Source organism: Puntigrus tetrazona, chromosome 12 (genome assembly GCF_018831695.1).
Source record: "Puntigrus tetrazona isolate hp1 chromosome 12, ASM1883169v1, whole genome shotgun sequence".
Taxonomy (NCBI): Eukaryota; Metazoa; Chordata; class Actinopteri; order Cypriniformes; family Cyprinidae; genus Puntigrus; species Puntigrus tetrazona.
In genome coordinates this window covers 2,567,982-2,586,212 of record NC_056710.1, presented here as the reverse complement: position 1 = coordinate 2,586,212, position 18,231 = coordinate 2,567,982, and the positions used below count along the sequence as shown (strand labels likewise).

The following is an 18,231-nucleotide window of genomic DNA, read 5'->3' as shown; positions in this document are numbered from 1 at the left end:
TTCTACTGTAAATATTTATTAAAATGTTAATGCTTTCAGAATCTTTACTTTTTAATTGATTTTATGTATTTTAAAATATTTGTATTAACATATTTAGTATATTTATTGAACTTTTTTTTCCAAAATGAGCAGAAAATAGTACAAACTTTGCTAAAGTGATAGTTTTGAACAAGCATTAAATTTGACATTATTTATTAAAAAAAAAAATAATAATAAAAAATAAAAAAAAAAAAGAGAAAGAAAGTATTTGTATCAATACTGTGGGCCTTTTACCCCATGTTTTGCCACCTCATAAATCTTTTTTTTTTTTTTAAATACATTTATGAATGTAAAACGTGAGTAATACGTCGCAGTAAAATGTAAGGACAAGAACGCTCTCCAGCGTGACGTTGGCGCTGGAGCGCGAGGACTTCAGTCGGCATTCTGCCCGAGGAAAACAAAGCGGAAATAGCGCCGCTGACGGGCGGAAGTGTGTATGTTCAAGATGGCGCTAGACGGGATCGAGCAAGTGAGTGATATTTTTCTATTAAATCCTAGCACATAAACAGCACAGTTAGCTGTGTTTTATCAGTCGGCATCACGTATCGCATATGAAGAAACTTCTATAATTGTAGTGTTTGTGAATATAAGAAAGAATGGCTGACTTTAAGACTCATTTGCTCCGAATGAAGCAGAGTTTGCTGTCTCATTGTGTCACACTGACTGGCACTGATCATAACATGGCACAACTGGTTATAACATAACATGGTTGATGAATGTTGATAGCGAATGCTTTGTTGTCACGTGCGAAATCACGTTTTAAAACCACTTATATATTATTCTATGTCTTATTATAAGAGAAGAGATCTCCGATAATCACATCACTGATCACAACACATAATCAGAATCGCTCCCATCTGATCATAACATCAAAACAGAAATAACTTCTTTAGAAGAGAAATCTTATTATTGTTCATAACATGGTAAATGGATAACTTCTAATACATCGTCATCACTGATCTTTACCTGGCGCTGACTATTAATAAACCTATTATATTAATATATAATTTTTTTACAGATGGATATTGAGGACAGTAAAGGAGGATCTGGTCTCAGACAGTATTATCTGTCTAAAATTGAGGAGCTTCAGGTAAGAATAGCCATGATGCACAGTTTAATTTATAGACGTGAAGGACTTTGCTTTTATGTTTATTACAGAAATGATTTATTTTGAAAGAATATACCGAACTGGGTTTCAGACGCTTAATTGCATGTTATTTACAATTAAATGAGAATGTTTTATATTTTCGATTTCTGTTAAATGTAAAAAAAAATATCAAATGCGATTATAATCGTGGACTTTACATTTGCTTTAGTATGTTAATCAACAAAAATTGACGTTCTTTAAAGCACAACCATAAATTAAAACAATGGTTTAAAACATAGTTGCATGGCAGTTGCGTTTTGTACAATTAAACTGTGTTTAATTAAATATACATACTATTAAGATTTGAAATATACTGCAAATAAACATACAATGCCGCTAAGTACACTTTTTTTATTGTGGGTATGTTATGTCTAAATGTGCCTCTCTCTTTACTTAGTTGACAGTGAATGAGAAAAGCCAAAATCTCAGACGTCTACAGGCTCAAAGGAATGAGTTAAATGCCAAGGGTACGGTCTTTCTAACAATCTTACTCATGAATGTCACTTTGTGGTGTTCGGATGCATATGCCAAAGAGAGTATGTCATCAGTATGACATGACGGGATGTGTTTGGTGCTGTTTCTTTCAGTGCGCCTCCTGCGTGAGGAGCTTCAGTTGCTGCAGGAGCAGGGGTCTTATGTGGGAGAGGTGGTGAGAGCCATGGACAAGAAGAAAGTGCTGGTCAAGGTTTGGCAGCCATCGTTTCCTGCTTAATTACATAGGCCTGATTTGTGTTGATGTGTTTTGTTAATCATTAGTATTTCTGCTTTGTTTTAGGTGCATCCTGAAGGAAAGTTTGTGGTGGATGTGGATAAGAACATTGATATAAATGATGTAAGTGTTTTGGATTTTTGCTGAGGCTGGTTAAACTGCTAATCATTGTCATTTTTTATTACATTTAAACATTATCATTGCAACAATTATTCAGATAATTTTTTTACTTTTTATCCCAAACGATGAGAATTAGACCGCATCCATTGTTTTTGAGTGTACTTTTTAATCGTATGCAAAAACACTGTCTGCATTAGAAATTTATTTTAAAGGATAAAAACCATAACATTCTTTTTAATAATTTAATAACACAAATGTTCGCTTAAAATCTATAAAAAGATTTTATTTGGTGATGCATTGAGGTAATTTTTGAGGTAATAATTGATAAGATGTTCGTACTTGTTTTTATTAAATTTCATTTTTGCCACGTATTATTGTTCATAATTATGAATTATTAAAGCCTCAAATACTTTACAGTCACAAATGACAATTCATGCATCCCTAGATTTTACAGTTCTACGTGGAACATCAGAATTTGAGGAGAGGATGCAGTTTTTGCCTGGTGGCTAATAAACTAGAAAACTATTAATCTATTTTATAGTAATGCTGTTAGTAAACTCAATCCTCATTTCCGACAGGTAACACCGAATTGCCGCGTGGCACTTCGAAATGACAGTTACACTCTTCACAAAATCCTGCCAAACAAAGTTGACCCTCTCGTCTCGCTGATGATGGTTGAAAAAGTGCCAGATTCGACGTACGAGATGATCGGAGGCCTGGACAAACAGATCAAAGAGATCAAGGAAGTGATTGAGCTTCCAGTCAAGCACCCAGAATTGTTCGAGGCCCTAGGAATTGCACAACCCAAGGTAAGTGATGGTAAAATGTATTCTTATCAGGGGGAATCGTGTGAAAGGGTGGCCTACAAGATCCACTTCATATTCTGTGATGTGTCGGTCTGCAGGGTGTGTTGCTCTATGGACCTCCTGGAACAGGAAAGACCCTGTTAGCCAGAGCCGTGGCCCATCACACCGACTGTACCTTCATCAGGGTGTCTGGATCAGAGCTGGTGCAGAAATTCATAGGAGAAGGTTGGTGTGCTTCCAGAAAAATGTTCAAACCTATATGACTCTCTCTGTGGAACCCAAAAGCAGATGTTTAGCAGAATGCTCCCAATGATCTTATTATTATAAAAGCACATATATATAGTGTGTGTGTGTGCGCGCGCATTTGTGAAAGTTCTTCTGATTTGTTCTTGTGCGTGTTGCAGGAGCTCGTATGGTGCGAGAGCTGTTCGTCATGGCCAGGGAACACGCGCCCTCCATCATCTTCATGGATGAGATCGACTCCATCGGCTCATCTCGTTTGGAAGGGGGATCAGGAGGAGACAGTGAAGTGCAGAGAACTATGCTGGAGCTCCTCAACCAGCTGGATGGGTTTGAGGCCACAAAGAACATCAAGGTGAAAAGCACACATCTGTTGATTCTAACACAAATCTCTCATCTCTGGTTTTAAACGTCGGTAGCTTTTTATTGGATTCTTAAAATGCGTGGTCCATTTGGGTTTCCATCAAAATAAAACCTCTAGTTCAGAATTTAAAAGAAATTGGCAACAATGATGATGATGATAATAATAATAATAATATAATTTATTATTATTATTATTGATGTTAAAAATAAAAAAATTAAAACCAGTAAAAATTATGAAAAATTAAGAATTATTGTTGTTATTACCGCTAACACTAATTTCTTTTACATTTATTATTTAAATTGAATCAAATTAAGAAGCAATTAAAAACTGTATCTAATAATAATAATAATGATAATATATTTTTTGTATAGTCATACTGAATAGAGAAACTTAAGTTTGGGGGGGTGATCACATGTGCAAGTACTATATAAAGCTGTTTGTAACAACTGGTCAAAGGGTATGGTTACCATGTTACATCGCTCATTCAACTGCTTTCCCAAAATCACCACCAGGGGAGCTGTGACCAATCAAAACTACTCAAACTTCTATTCATACTATTTCTGTGCTTGGCTCCAGCTGTGCTTTTAAGGAAAGTCTGAGCTTACCGAACATGTTCTTTTTTTCTTCCCTCAGGTTATCATGGCAACTAATCGCATTGACATTCTGGACTCTGCTCTTCTTCGGCCAGGCCGCATTGACAGGAAGATTGAATTTCCCCCTCCCAATGAAGAGGTAGGCTGGAGCTGTTATATATTTAGCATCAGCTTGATTCCGAAATACACTTGACTGTATTTGTGTGACTCTCTGTCATTGAAAGTATAAACACAAGCGTCATGTTGTTCTCCTCAGGCCCGTTTGGATATTTTGAAGATCCACTCCCGGAAGATGAACCTGACACGTGGTATTAACCTGCGCAAGATTGCTGAGCTGATGCCGGGAGCATCTGGTGCTGAGGTCAAGGTGGGCTCGCCGTCTCATCCGGCATGATGCTGTGCTTCCAGGCATTTATGGGCGTCTGTACACTACATATTCAGCAAGCTGATTTGGTTTGTGCTTGTGTGACAGGGTGTATGCACAGAGGCAGGGATGTACGCCCTGAGAGAGAGGAGAGTCCACGTTACCCAAGAAGATTTCGAAATGGCAGTAGCTAAGGTATTAAAACACTTGATTATATATGACCAGCAAATATCCATAAAACAATGACAAAAAAACATTAGGAAACAAACTAACAATCATGTTCCATTGTGCATTTCTTATCTCAAATATATCAAATCAGAAATAAGTTTAGAAAATATGCATTGCTAAGAACTTCATTCAGACAACTTTAAAGGTGATTCTTTTCAATATTTAGACTTTTTGCACCCTCAACCAAATATTATCCTATTGTAAAAACCATACATCAAAAAAAAAGGTTATTTATTCAGCTTTCAAAGGGTTTATAAATCTCAGTTTCCAAAAATGTAACTATGTATTGATTATGCTCTTGGAACTAATTATATTCAAACCAAATACCAGTTCTTATTAAAACGAAATATTTGTTTTAGGTGGATATCTCTAATGTATTATTTTTCTGAATGTTTACAGGTGATGCAGAAAGACAGTGAGAAGAACATGTCCATCAAGAAACTCTGGAAGTAATCATTACTCAGTAACCTGCATTATTTTTTTTGTGTCTTTAAGTTGCTTTGTCACCCAAATGTATTCAAAAATAAATTGTTTCTCACTTAGAACGATGTTTTTTTCTCTCCACTTTGTAAAAATAAATCATTGAACTGCACTTACACCAACAAAGGTTGATTTTTACATAGAACTCCACTGCATTAAAATATGTTTTTTTTAAGACGAGGAACAAACGAAGAAAGAAATCGCTAGACTGAAAGTTACCTCTGTCTGAGTTAGAACTTTTTTGAATCGTAACTACATTTCAGAATCCGCTTTATCCAGTTTATGCAAACACTAGGGTTTTTAAGAAGTTTTTAGTACAAACATGCATATATTCCTTCATATCTGACACGAGAACATAAACATTTAAATAATACTTACCAAATAAATATGAATGCGTGTGAATCGGAACAGAAGATTTGTGCATTATTTACTGTATATACTCCGATTAGATTTATGCATTCGTCATGATTTTGTTTGTTTCTGCTCTCTCTGGTACATCTTTATTAGAATAATGCAATTGCTGGGTTTCGTATGCAAGCATTTATAAAAGAACTTTACGTGTAAAAGACCTCTCACTTTAATTGGTACTAATTTTTTCCGTTAGTCCAGTGTTAGTTTTATAATGTTATAATGTTTCAAAATGAAATTGCATTAAAATTGTGTAATCCATTACACAGATTTTAAACATTTTCATTTTTTACATAGAGCGACAAAAATATCCTCGACTTTCATCAGAGGTATAATGCCATAATGGTTGCATAATAACAAATGCATTGTGGAAAATGAAGTCTCCTTTAAAAGTTTATTTTTTTTTACGGTTTTCCTAGGGTTGAAACTCAAATGATAAAATTTGGTTCTAGTTCTATTGATAAATGTCTGCGAGTGGGAACTGAAAGTCATTGTCACTTCTGTATGGTGTAAAGCGTGCTGTTTACAAACCCAGCCCCGGATGACGGCTGCCAGTAAGTGTCCAGCTCAAAGTCCTCTGCAGAAGTTCCAGTCACTGTTAGAAAGCTCGACTAACTTTGACTTCCACTTCTTTCTTCTTTGGGTCTGATGACATAACAACTGTGAGTATATCATTTCTAAAAAATACTATATGCTTTTACTACATCGTTTTAATTTGACTTATCTAAGTTACCAATGGGGAAAATTAATATAGAATAAATAGAAACGCGGCTCTGAGGGACTTGCTCAAGGTTACGTAAAACACGCTGTTATGTAGATTTAAGATATTTGTTAAACGGTATGATCTCTACTACAAGTCATTCATTTTGGTTTTATATTAAAATGTTAATTTTAGGAACCATTTCTCGTGTGGATCATTTATGTTCGTATTCAAAGTGATATAAAACAGAATTTTAAAATCGTGAGAGACATAAATTCGATCATGTAGTTTAAAACACACTTTTTAAATATATATATATTTTCACATTGGATAACCTAAACACCACAGGTATGTAAATCAATTTTGCTGTACTTTGTTTTATCTATTTATAGAGGGCCCCTGTACTGTTCAGGTTGTCAGATGTCAAAATATATTTTTAAAATGTGTCCAATATCACAAAAAGAAACACCTTTTTTTTGCTGACGACATTTTACATTAATTATTTAATTATTTAAAATACACTTTTTTTTTTTAATTTTAGCATTTCATAAATCTGTACTCAAAAAGTGAGTAATAAGTCATTACATTAATTGCATTATATATTAAATCAATTTGTCTTGATCATTTACAAATGTATATTTAATAATAGAATTAATAATAAAAGTTATATAATCTTTTTCTTTCCAGAGATTCCTGGCCACTTCAATGGCTGATTATATATTCTACTATGTCCAGTAAGTACGACATTCATTAAATCTTCACAAGAACTTTCTATACCATTAAAAAAAAAAAAAAAAAATATATATATATATATATATATATATATATATATATATATATATATATATATAATTTTTTTTATTTCAAGTCAATTCAAATCTAACATATGTACTTACGTATTGCTGGAGACGTAGCTTCACCTACCGATATAAAAAGTATAATTACACTTTATTTGGAGTATTATTTGTGTACAATGCACATTTCTTAATATTAATCCTAAAATGTGTTTTAATGTCACCATTGATAGGGATTGTATGATCTTTTAATAGCCTAATGTCATGTAGTGTAGGTTACTTGCAATAGTATCTCTTTAGCACAATCAAATATACTGTAAGCACAAAATTAGCTGTTTAGCAGACTTTAGGTATAGCAGTGCAGTATAGCTAAAGTACAATTGCTGGGTATTTTTATTACGCACATAAAATGTATTTGACACATACAGCATTCAACGTGAAATGCGTGTATTTCAAAGTCTAAGTATATTTATTTTTCACTAGGGCATGTAAGTAGTACACTGAAGTAAAGCTTGTATGTGTGATTATGTGCAGGACGTGGCTGACGCCGCTGCTGGTTCTGACCGTGAGTCTGTGCGTACTGAGGTACTGCTGCAAAATCTGCAGTAAAGTCTCAGACACCGACTCAGATCTAGACCTGTCGAACAGCGACCACGTCTACGTGATTCCCAACCCCATCCATGAGAGAGGGGACGAGAGAGACGAACAAGATGAGACTCACTCTCAAGACGATTCGGAGTTTACACCGCCACCGTACCATCAAGTGTGTCCGCCGCCGTCGTACGCAGAGGTAAACTGGTTGACTTTGGCTAATTTTAGTACTATTCGGCAGGCCAGAGTCGGACGCTAGCCTAAACTAGCTATGAGCGTGACCTGTGCAGTACAGAATGCGTTACTCTATGGATGTTAAAATGCGGTTTCAGCTGACTTTTAACATTTTTTTTTGTTATCATTATTTTGCAGTCCAGCTTTAAATTAAATATTTCTGATGTCGGAGTGGCTCGAGACTCAGAGATGGACACATCCGACGTTCCACCCCCACCGTATAGCCCACCTTTACCTTTAAGCATGCTGTCGCAATCATCCCGCCATCAACAATAGACACTTCTGAATACTAAATATTTTTGTAGGTGTGATGACTAATTTAAATAATGCATGTTTTATTATTCTCCTAACTGGAATTGCTGACGTGAAAGTTCATACCAAATAGGCAGGGCTGTTTGGATTTTTCCCTGGAACCTTGCACAGTTTTCCAGAATAATCTTTTGGTACTTTAAACATTAGACGAGATAAGATGCTGCTTCATATTAATGAGCAAATTAGCCTAAGTCCGTCATACGGTTACTCAACAGTTTAAGAGCTTTACAGTTTCTACATCAGAGATAAATCTTATCTTAAGAACAAAAAGGTTACTGCTTTTGTGAACCATGCGAGGAGGAGTGGCTAAAACGTAACCATACTTCCATATATCTTAAATCCCGAATAACTGAATTACTTTGAAAGACTGTTGAAATAAGGTGCAGCCAGATAAATGTAAAAATCTATAGCTATATATTAAATACACACTTTCCTGATGTGTCAAATAGAGTTATTAAAATAGTAAATGTAGCACCAAAGCAGGTATTATGTAGAATTGAAGAAATTCTTTTAGCTTCATTTTGGATAGATTATTTATTCCAGGGCTAAACTTCCAAGGCTTTCAACTGATTCAGTATTGCTTTATTTGTTAATCCTAACTTGAACGTCTAAACTGCATAAACAACCCAAATAATTTTTTGGATGCGGCTTCTGTAGATGAACTTGTGGAAGTATTTTAAATCAGTATATGAAAATATTATCGGCTACCTCTTGAAGTGAGATGATGTAGATGAGAATACATGTATTTTGAATATTTTGAAAGGTGTTTTGAAATATCTACTAGGAAGACAGGGTCGGCTCTACGCACCCTGCTTTCCAACATAAATGTGCTGCTACTTTTTAATAAAAGTATTGTGGATGAATGTGTATTATTAATATGATGATCATCGATCTTTGTTAAGAACTGACCGATATGTCTGCACTAATGCTGTTGTATAGCGGTCCTACACACAAAAACTCACAGAAAAAAATGAAACTATGGAATAAAATAATAACAAAATGTTTTCTGTCTTTACTTTTGCATTTAGTTTTTTTAATAAATCAAATATTACATATATAATAACTGGAAACGGGTAAAAAGCTATAAAAAAAAAAGCTATATGTGCACAAATACATGAGGACAAACGCCATATATATCAAATTGGCTACTTGCCAAATGAATAAATCAACATGAACTGCTGTTTTTAGTTGATAATATTTTATTATGTGAGAAGAGATTGTGGAGTGGTATTAGAGACACAGTGAAACTAGTACAGCCATTTCAGAAATCACTTTCCCGGTCAAAGGTCAATTTTACAGTTTACCATCGTTATAGAAAAATATATGACTGCAGAACGCTGCGCTTGATCAGTCACAGTGAAACATTTTAGAATTCTTGTATTGGAATGATAAAATCTTATATCCTTATATAACATAATGCATAAAGACCAATCAATTTTAAATAATTTGGCTGTTGTCATTTTCTGAACTGAAATGGATTTTGTACTAACGAACATTACTAGAAATAACGCAAATGAATCGAACATGCACGGGAATATGACACGCCAAAACACTCGATTCGATTCTGCTTGGTAAACATCAAAACTAAACGATCCCTGCAAAACACTACGTAATCATATAGAGTTGATATATCCAACATGATTCTGAATAGCTTTATTGTAACGTAGGGTGCTAAAACATATTCTACAGTTTCTATACAAATATACAGCCCTACTCTCACAGGAATAACAAACGTACAGCACTGTACAGAACTCCTTTAAAACAAATACAGATATACAGATCAGCTCCGTTCTTTACAAAATAATAAACTAGCTTTATATCGTCATGTTTTGTTTGTTTTTTTTTTGTGCAAAAGTCTAAAGAACAGGCAGGTTCACATAGATTACAGCAGTTAACTAGGCTCCTAGCCACTTTGAGAAATGAAGAACCCAACCGCTCTCAGAAGACCCAGCTGACAGGAACCCATTGGTGGTCTGTGTTGAGTCTGTCCAGTGCCCTCCTGAGGCTGCGGTACGCTCCGTCCAGGTTGTCATTGACGATGCTCAGGTCAAAGTAGTGACTGTAGGCCCTCTGGATCCTTTCGCTCTCATCCACTGTCCGTTTGAGCTCTGAGTCCTAGAGAGAGAGAGAGAGATAAAAAGCGATGGACTCCGGAATCTAGTCAACATTCGAGGAATCATTCTGAGGGCATCGAGAAAGAAATTACCGTCAACTGTTTCATCACAACACCAGCCTCGATGGCAGATCTGTTCATGTCTTTCAGAACTTCAAAGTTTGGGGCTTCAATGAACACCACATATGGAAGAAACTCTGCAGTTCGTAGAACTTTGAGTGCCTTTAAGAGAACAATGAGACGTGAAATGGGGTAATAATTGTATGGCAGCCCCAATAGACTTTTATTTAAATATAAATAATCTGCATCAGGTATTTAGCCTAGAACATTCATACAAAAAGTCTAATTTTGCAAATAGAGTGCAATATTTGGGTTCCAGAAATAGAATAAATGGGATGTGGAAATTTTTTAAATCGAGATTTTTAAATCATCTGAATAAGCTGAATAAATAAGCTTTCCATTCATGTATGGTTTGTTAGGATAGGCCAATATTTAACAAAGATGCAATGATTAATATTTTGGGCCTCATTTATAAAATGTCGCACAGAAAACATCCTAAATTTGATCTTACGATCGTCTCTCAAATATATGCATGTTTGATTCATAGAATGAGCATACGAACAGAACACATGGGTAAGCCTCTCTTTCATTTGCGCACAAATGAATGGTTTCAGCTCTCTACCTCCTAATTAATGTCATTAAAATATAAAATATCATCAATCATCATAATTTAGCTGCAAGAACAACTAACATTTTCAAAAAACTGCAATACTCATACAATAAAAAATGCACACATCTTCTCAGAGCCTGACATGATCACGCTCTGCGCTATAAATAAGAATATATTACTAATCAAAAATTACATTTTGATATATTTACAGTAGGCAACTTGCAAATATCTTCATGGACCATGATCTTTACTTAATATCCTAATGATTTTTGGCATAAAATAAAAGTCAATATTTTGCCCCATACAATGTATAGTTGGCTATTGCTACAAATATACCCATAATAATAACTGGGGTAGTACAAATGGTTATACATTTCTCCAAAATACCTAAGACAACTTGACGAATGCAGATATGCCATGTACAGTATAGTCGCAGTTGTGTTCATTGTCTTCATGTTTGATTAGTTTTTCTCTCTTTGTTGTACAGTTACAACAAAAGTTAGCAGAATCATAAGTTATATTACTTTTGTGAGCCATAGCTGGAGTTTCTGCACAAAGATTTCTTGCACCATGGATGAAACATACATTAATATGTTTACAGTGCTCCATAATTCTCAAAGCACCATATTCTGGGAAATAAAATTGGGAAAAATAATAATAAAGTAACAATGTTATGGCAGTTTTTCCATGTGATATCGAAAATGGTATTGAACATAATTTTTAAGGTATTAAGATTACACAAAATCTAGCACTTTTCTGCTTCAAATTAAAGTTAGCATCTGTTTGAATTCTGTGATTCACCTTGCCCTTTGGGATTTTTTTTTTTTTAATATTTCAGGAACCAGCAAAAGGGGACGCTAATGCACTCTTTAGGATATTGAAAATTTCAAAAGTGTACCTGCGGATTGACATCCAGAATGCAAACCTTGCCAGAGTCCACAACTTCATGAATGGAGTCGATCTTGGTGCCGTACAGGTTCCCGTCATATTCCCCGTGCTCAAGAAAACGGCCACATTTGATGTCAGTTTCCATCTCGCTGCGAGACATAAACAGGTACATCTGCCCCTCCTTCTCATCCACTTTTGGTTTACGAGATGTGTCTGTCCAGAGGGACAAAAAGCACAGGTGTGTACTGTGTATATTTCTAAATTCATGCACATGCATGTATATATTTAATTTAATAAAAAATAGGATATGTTTATATATTAAATATATTTATATAGAAAATAAATTATATGAATGTAAATATATACAATATATGTATATGCAAATATTCTTAAATATATACTGTATGTGTGTGTATAAATACATATGTTCACAAAAACCTTTATTTTGGATGCAATTAATCACGATTAATCATTGCCCAGCACTAAATCTTACTGTATATAATAGTAATAATAATGACAGTAATTGTGGCCCCAGTTTCACATCCAACATGAAGCCAATTTTAATATTTATGCGTAAATATTAAATCAAAAATATAAATATGCACTTACAAGGTGTGGTGGTTCCATAACGGTGTGGGTCAGACACCAAAAGTTTGTTTTTCAAGCTGCGGCGGCCCACACCCTGAGCTCCAATCAGAACCAGCGTCTTCCTGCGGAACGGAGGCACCTTGGCCACTTCCTCGTAGATCCTCAACTCATGTCGGTCAAACTCTGGTACGTTGAAAAGATCTCATCTATTGTTAGTCTGATTTAGCCACTTTATCGAATGTATCACTTGTCAGTTCCAGTTCAGCTTAAATATAAATATTGAGGTTCCATTTACTGTGTTTCTCATTTTCTTTGGAAACTGAAATGGAACTGAGTACAAACTCATTATACAAACAGTGCCATTTTAGCTTGAAACAAACTGACTTCCGCAACAACAATCACAACAGAGAACAAGAGTACGACACGTGTGCATCCGTCGCACCGGACTTCGGCCATCTTTACCGGCGTTCTTGGTGGTCAAGTACATCATCTTCTTCTTCTTCTTACCCCCAATCCCTGCACACAGAGGCCCTGCGGACATCAGCACACATCCTAGTAGTATAAACACACAGAATGACTCCTGTCTACTACAGGAGACAAACACATCCCTATCCATTTTTACCTCAGGCCATACTTATCAAATCTTTTAGATCGATAACAGCATACAGATTAGGAATGATTTGAGGATGAATAAATAATGGCCTTTCCCTATCATTAATAGCAATAAGTTCCTCTTTATTATATAAATCGTGCTGATATTCCTCCAGGGGGCGTCACTCAGTAAATAATTGTCAGTAAATGTGTATTTTTTTTAAAAATAGGAACAGTTTAATTAACCAGACAAAATATAAAAATTGTTTTTTAAAAAGTATGCATATGTGTTCTCAATTTTGTATCATATTTGATACATCAGGCTTTTATGGTTTATATAGTATGATATAGGAATATGGAGCTAATTCTCAAGGAGGAAAAAACAACCCCAGGCACAAACTGAGCAAAAACATGGTGAAGATGTTGTTATTTATATGTCACAAATATTAAGATTAAATTATGATTCGTATAAAACGCGAATACAAAAATGTGTCTTATCAGGAAGATATTTAATTTTTAGAGCTATGATTTTTTATTGTATGGCCAAAACATAATGCAGTGCAATACAATGATGACTGCGGGATGAACAAATATAAACACTCCTCAAACCTCAAACATTTTATATAATGCTGAATATTTGACTATGTGTGTGTAATAATGTAAACATAAGTTGCTTCAGTTCAGGAAATGCTATCTTGAAAAATATTAATAAAATAACAATATAAAAGTAAAACATTATAAAGATATTAGTGCCCTAGTAAAAAAGTAATATATTTAAAATAAATAGTTCTAAATCTATTATTTATTACATATTTACAGACAACTCGTAGACAACAACAGATAACTCGAGACTTAACTGATAACTGATATAAAAATGATAAACTTAACCTGTCATATTATTTGTGCACAATGCACTTTTCTTAGGTCTAAAATGTGTTTTAATTGTATGATCTTTGAATAATATCAGACAATATATTTAAAATGTACCTGAATTATAATTATTGTTCCACTTATTATACAATTATACAACTTATTATACAATTGTTCCACTTTAGCACGAAAAATATATGCAAAGTATATGTTTTATTGTACTCCAGCACTACTTCTTTGCAATTAAATTGCATTAAAGGGATAGTTCACTTTGAAACAAAATACTGTTCGTTTTGTCACACAAACTGCTTGTTCATCAATGTATGATCACGATGAAGAAAAAAGACACCTTCTCCTTAGATGCCCTTAGATGCAGACTTTTAGTACGCTAAAAGTACAGTTTCAGGTTATTGAGTACATAAAATGTATTTTAAATACTTTTAAGCATATTTATTACTTATTATTGTATGTAAATTTCACTAGAGTACCTCAACCTGAATTCAGTATAAATAAATATGAATAAATAACTTTATTGCCCTGAGCCCTACCTGAGCTAGAGAGCTCCAGATCTCTCTTGACAAAAGCTTTTCTCTTCTCCTCCAGGAGCTGACTGGGGATCAGGCCTGCACTGCCTCCTTCCAGATGACATGCCTTTAAGTGAGACCAGAGTCAAGGTAAGACCACCATACAGACCTTAATGATTACCAACATACAGTATATTCACACACACACACACACACACACACACCTGCCACCAATTGGGGTCCTCCTGGTTGAAGATCTGAAGGATGTCTCCACTGTTGAATTTGAGACCAGCTTCTTTGCAGGGGATCAGGTTGTCATGAGAGGGGTCATAGTCAAAGTGACATTTCACAAAGGCCTGCAGATGGAGAGAGAGAGAGACGTAGAAACACATGGTTCTTATACTTGAATATGTCCATCAATCAGAGTGTCATACTGACAGCGTGTTGAAAATTTCAGTGCTGTATGTTTAGCATAAAAGCATAAATATTGGGAGCATAAACATATTATCACTATTCAACTTCAGGCACTTTTATGTTGAATTTAAGTTGATTTTAATACAACTTTTTTCCTCTTAAACGAAGGTCACAATAAAACAGACCTATACTTGTTTAGCTCTTTCACATACTTTTAAACTTAAAACAGGACAATTCATAAACAAAATGGCCAGTGACATTACTATACCATAGTACTAATTATTCATGATTATTAATAATCAATAACAATTTATAAAAATGCTTCCAAATTCCCAATGAAATTTGTCCTTGTTTTTCTACAAAGATTATTGTGCTTTTTAGCAGACAAACATGTCAGTATCAGCTTTAAATCAACTATGAAATGTGTGAGAGAAAAATAAAAATTAATTTCCATTCAAACTGTAATCTGTCCAATTAAATGTAAAAAACTATGTGTTTATTGTTATAAATTATAAATTGTATGCTCACTCTAGTGAAAAAGAAGTACTTCTGCCACAATACATTTATGGTAAATAAAATATACATTAAATGTGCTTTTTCAAATAAGACACTAAAGTTAAAATTACAATAAAGTGTGTGTATATATATATATATATATATATATATATATATATATATATATATATATATATATATATATATATATATATAGATAGATAGATAGATAGATAGATAGATAGATAGATATAGATGTACTTTGATTTGGAGATTGGACAAGTAAATATTCAATATAATTAGGCATACTTTTTTTTCACATGTGAAAACTAGCCAAACAATATGTAGTAGAAGACTTTCATCAAACATTTAATAAAGGAACTCACTCGGGTACAAAATAACACGCGGGTGAGTAAATTAAGATGGGATTTTTATTTTTGGTTGAACTATCCCTTCAAGAGGAATTGCAGTGCCTAAAATCCTGTTGTCATGGCAACTGTAGTCACCTGCAGTCCAGTGGAATGTTGCTATTAGGTGCTGGAACGTCAACACACAGAAAATATGCCTGGATTACATCATTCAGACAGTCAACAACAAGCATCCTCCACACACAACACAACACAAAACATGCCAACAATACCATCTGCCAGCACAAACACCTACAGCAGCTCTCAAAAACATGAATATTCACATCATAGAAGCGTGCATCACATTAGTAACATGGCACTGTGATGTCCAGCCCCACGTTGGCAGCGTCCACAGGAAGCTGTTCGTTTATTTTGGGATCAAATAAAGACAGGCACAGATGGGACACTCTGAATATGGCACCATATGGGCAGAGAAACAGAACTTCGCTCATTTGATTCCCATTCAATAAGATGGAGATCTCAGAAGAGCAGAAAGAGGGGAAGAACCGCAGTATAACACAGCTGAAAATGTGAAAGGACAGACTTGAAGATTGTCGGCGTCTCATCTCAATAGGTGCGGTGGCACAGCGTCAAAAACAGGAAGGGCTCTGGCATAATGCACCAAATCTCCCAGCATGCTTTGGAAGAGAGACAGGTGCCTGAACCCGGCAGTGCAGCCCAAAGTTTGATCTCAAAGCTGTTGATATAGAGCCATTTTGAACCAAGGTTATTGCAGCAGATGCAATTACATGTGTGTTGTAAGCATATGAGCATTTTGGTTCCATGTCATCTGGTTTATAACATCCATCTGGGTCTACCGCTCACAGCAGATGAATGACTGACAGCCTACACAGCCAATCAGATCACTGCGACAAAACATGTTGTTAATTACCATTTTATTGGACAGTCAGACACATTTTTTTTTTGTTCGGCAAATTCCTTTGGCTATTCTATGGTGCTGTTAGGGCACATTCTTATACTAAAAGGCCCGTTCACACCAAGAATGATAATTATAAAGATAACAATAAAAATATAGTTCTAAAAATCATTCTCAATATTAAAGAATAGCAAAGTCCACACCAAAATATAACAGTAAAAGCACAAACGATATCGTTGGAATTACTTTCAGAACTATTTTTTCCAGCTTATGATGAACACTGGGAGCCAATCAGAATCCTTAACATAAGAATTTAACATATCCATAATTTTGGGATGTTCAATTTTAAATTAAGGAGAACTGAATTAATAGAATTGGATCTAATATTCCTGTCTGACTTCCCTTGTATTTTAATATCTTCTACCATCATATTTAGTGTTTCAAGATAACAACCACATATAAAAACGGATTTATTCCAATTCATTATGTAACTGTAGACATCGAAGGTCTACGAAAATGTATAATAACTACTCATTATTTTTTTGTTGAGTATTCGCTACTGAACAATGATAGATCTGAATGTGGCTCACCTGTCGTGGTGTGTGTGGTTCTTGGTAACTGGGGAGGATTTTGAGGACCACGCTGCCGCTGGACTCTTTCAGCATGTTCTGAAGGACCTTCGGGTCGCTCCCCACCTCTTTTCCGTTGACCTCTTTGATGATGTCCCCCACATGCAGCAGGCCCTGCTGATCTATCATGCCCCCGTGCAGGATCCGAGCAATCACCAGCTCTCCACCCTCCACTCGAAACGTCACGCCCTGCGGAGAACAGAATGTGACTCAAACAAGCATGACAGTTTGGTTTTTTTTGTTGACCTATATATGAAAGACTGTTTAAAAATAAGGTAACGCTTAATTTTGAAGGTCCCTTATGAACATTCTGTTGACAATAAGTAACTTTGCACCTACATGTCAACTAATTTTCATTAAAGTAGACTGTCTGATTATTATCTGCTAACTCTTTATTGTGATGATCATCCAACAGACGTTCTACTGACTAAAGGTAACTTTTTAAGAACGTGTCAACTTATTCTAACCCTAACCCTACCAGTCTACTAATACTCTACTAACACTCACATGTAGATGCAAAGTTACTTATTATCAACAGAATTTTCATAAAGGACCATCAAAATAAAGTGAAACCAAAATTATGGTTAATTCAATACAAAGATTAAATGTGTAATTCCTTTTTTTGTATTATATGGAAACTTTACATAGACTGTGATTCATCCCTTCATAAATATAGCTTTTTGTATGTACAGCATTTTCATTTTAAAGAAATGTGCTGCACACTATCATTTGTTTTACTTTATTTTGGCTTTAAATTACAAACAACTAGTCGATTGCTGCGAGGGTGTTTCTTGTAGAGCTGCTGAAGAAGTAACTGTAAAATTGACATCTCTTCTAAATGCCGTAATCAATCTTTTTCCTCTTTTGGAAAGTCCAGGAAAAGCAATAGTGTGTGTGTGTGTGTGTGTGTGTGTGTGTGTTTATACTGTTGGAGCAAATCGGAAGACAGATATATATTATGTTCTATTCTATTCTAAATTACAATTTCTAGAAACATTTATATAAATCATAGTAACACTAGTAAAAATCCATAAGA

At 34.7% G+C, this 18,231-nt stretch overlaps 2 protein-coding genes across 4 annotated transcripts in view; one reads left to right on the top strand and one right to left on the bottom strand.

Annotated features, from left to right (window-relative positions):
* Positions 1 to 393: 393 nt before the first annotated feature.
* Positions 394 to 5,155, top strand: psmc5 (proteasome 26S subunit, ATPase 5). The gene is made up of 12 exons (XM_043254444.1): positions 394 to 508; positions 1,058 to 1,129; positions 1,584 to 1,653; positions 1,774 to 1,871; positions 1,962 to 2,018; positions 2,594 to 2,824; positions 2,920 to 3,046; positions 3,226 to 3,416; positions 4,059 to 4,157; positions 4,275 to 4,385; positions 4,491 to 4,577; positions 5,010 to 5,155. Exons 1-12 carry the CDS (start codon positions 476 to 478, stop codon positions 5,061 to 5,063), a joined length of 1,230 nt encoding a protein of 409 aa, XP_043110379.1. The 5' UTR covers positions 394 to 475; the 3' UTR covers positions 5,064 to 5,155.
* Positions 5,156 to 9,310: 4,155 nt separating this feature from the next.
* The window catches only part of mpp2b (membrane palmitoylated protein 2b), a 31,145-nt gene continuing 22,224 nt past the window's right edge, over positions 9,311 to 18,231 (bottom strand). For 2 of the 3 annotated variants that reach the window (XM_043254177.1, XM_043254175.1), the window contains 8 exons: positions 17,157 to 17,384; positions 14,598 to 14,729; positions 14,398 to 14,500; positions 12,851 to 12,919; positions 12,410 to 12,571; positions 11,811 to 12,013; positions 10,336 to 10,464; positions 9,311 to 10,244 (listed from right to left, as the gene is read on the bottom strand). In XM_043254177.1, coding sequence (XP_043110112.1) covers positions 10,068 to 10,244; positions 10,336 to 10,464; positions 11,811 to 12,013; positions 12,410 to 12,571; positions 12,851 to 12,919; positions 14,398 to 14,500; positions 14,598 to 14,729; positions 17,157 to 17,384 — 1,203 coding nt within the window. In that variant the 3' untranslated portion in view covers positions 9,311 to 10,067. The remainder of the gene's footprint in view (positions 10,245 to 10,335; positions 10,465 to 11,810; positions 12,014 to 12,409; positions 12,572 to 12,850; positions 12,920 to 14,397; positions 14,501 to 14,597; positions 14,730 to 17,156; positions 17,385 to 18,231) is intronic. The other variant, XM_043254176.1, reaches the window with a different exon arrangement.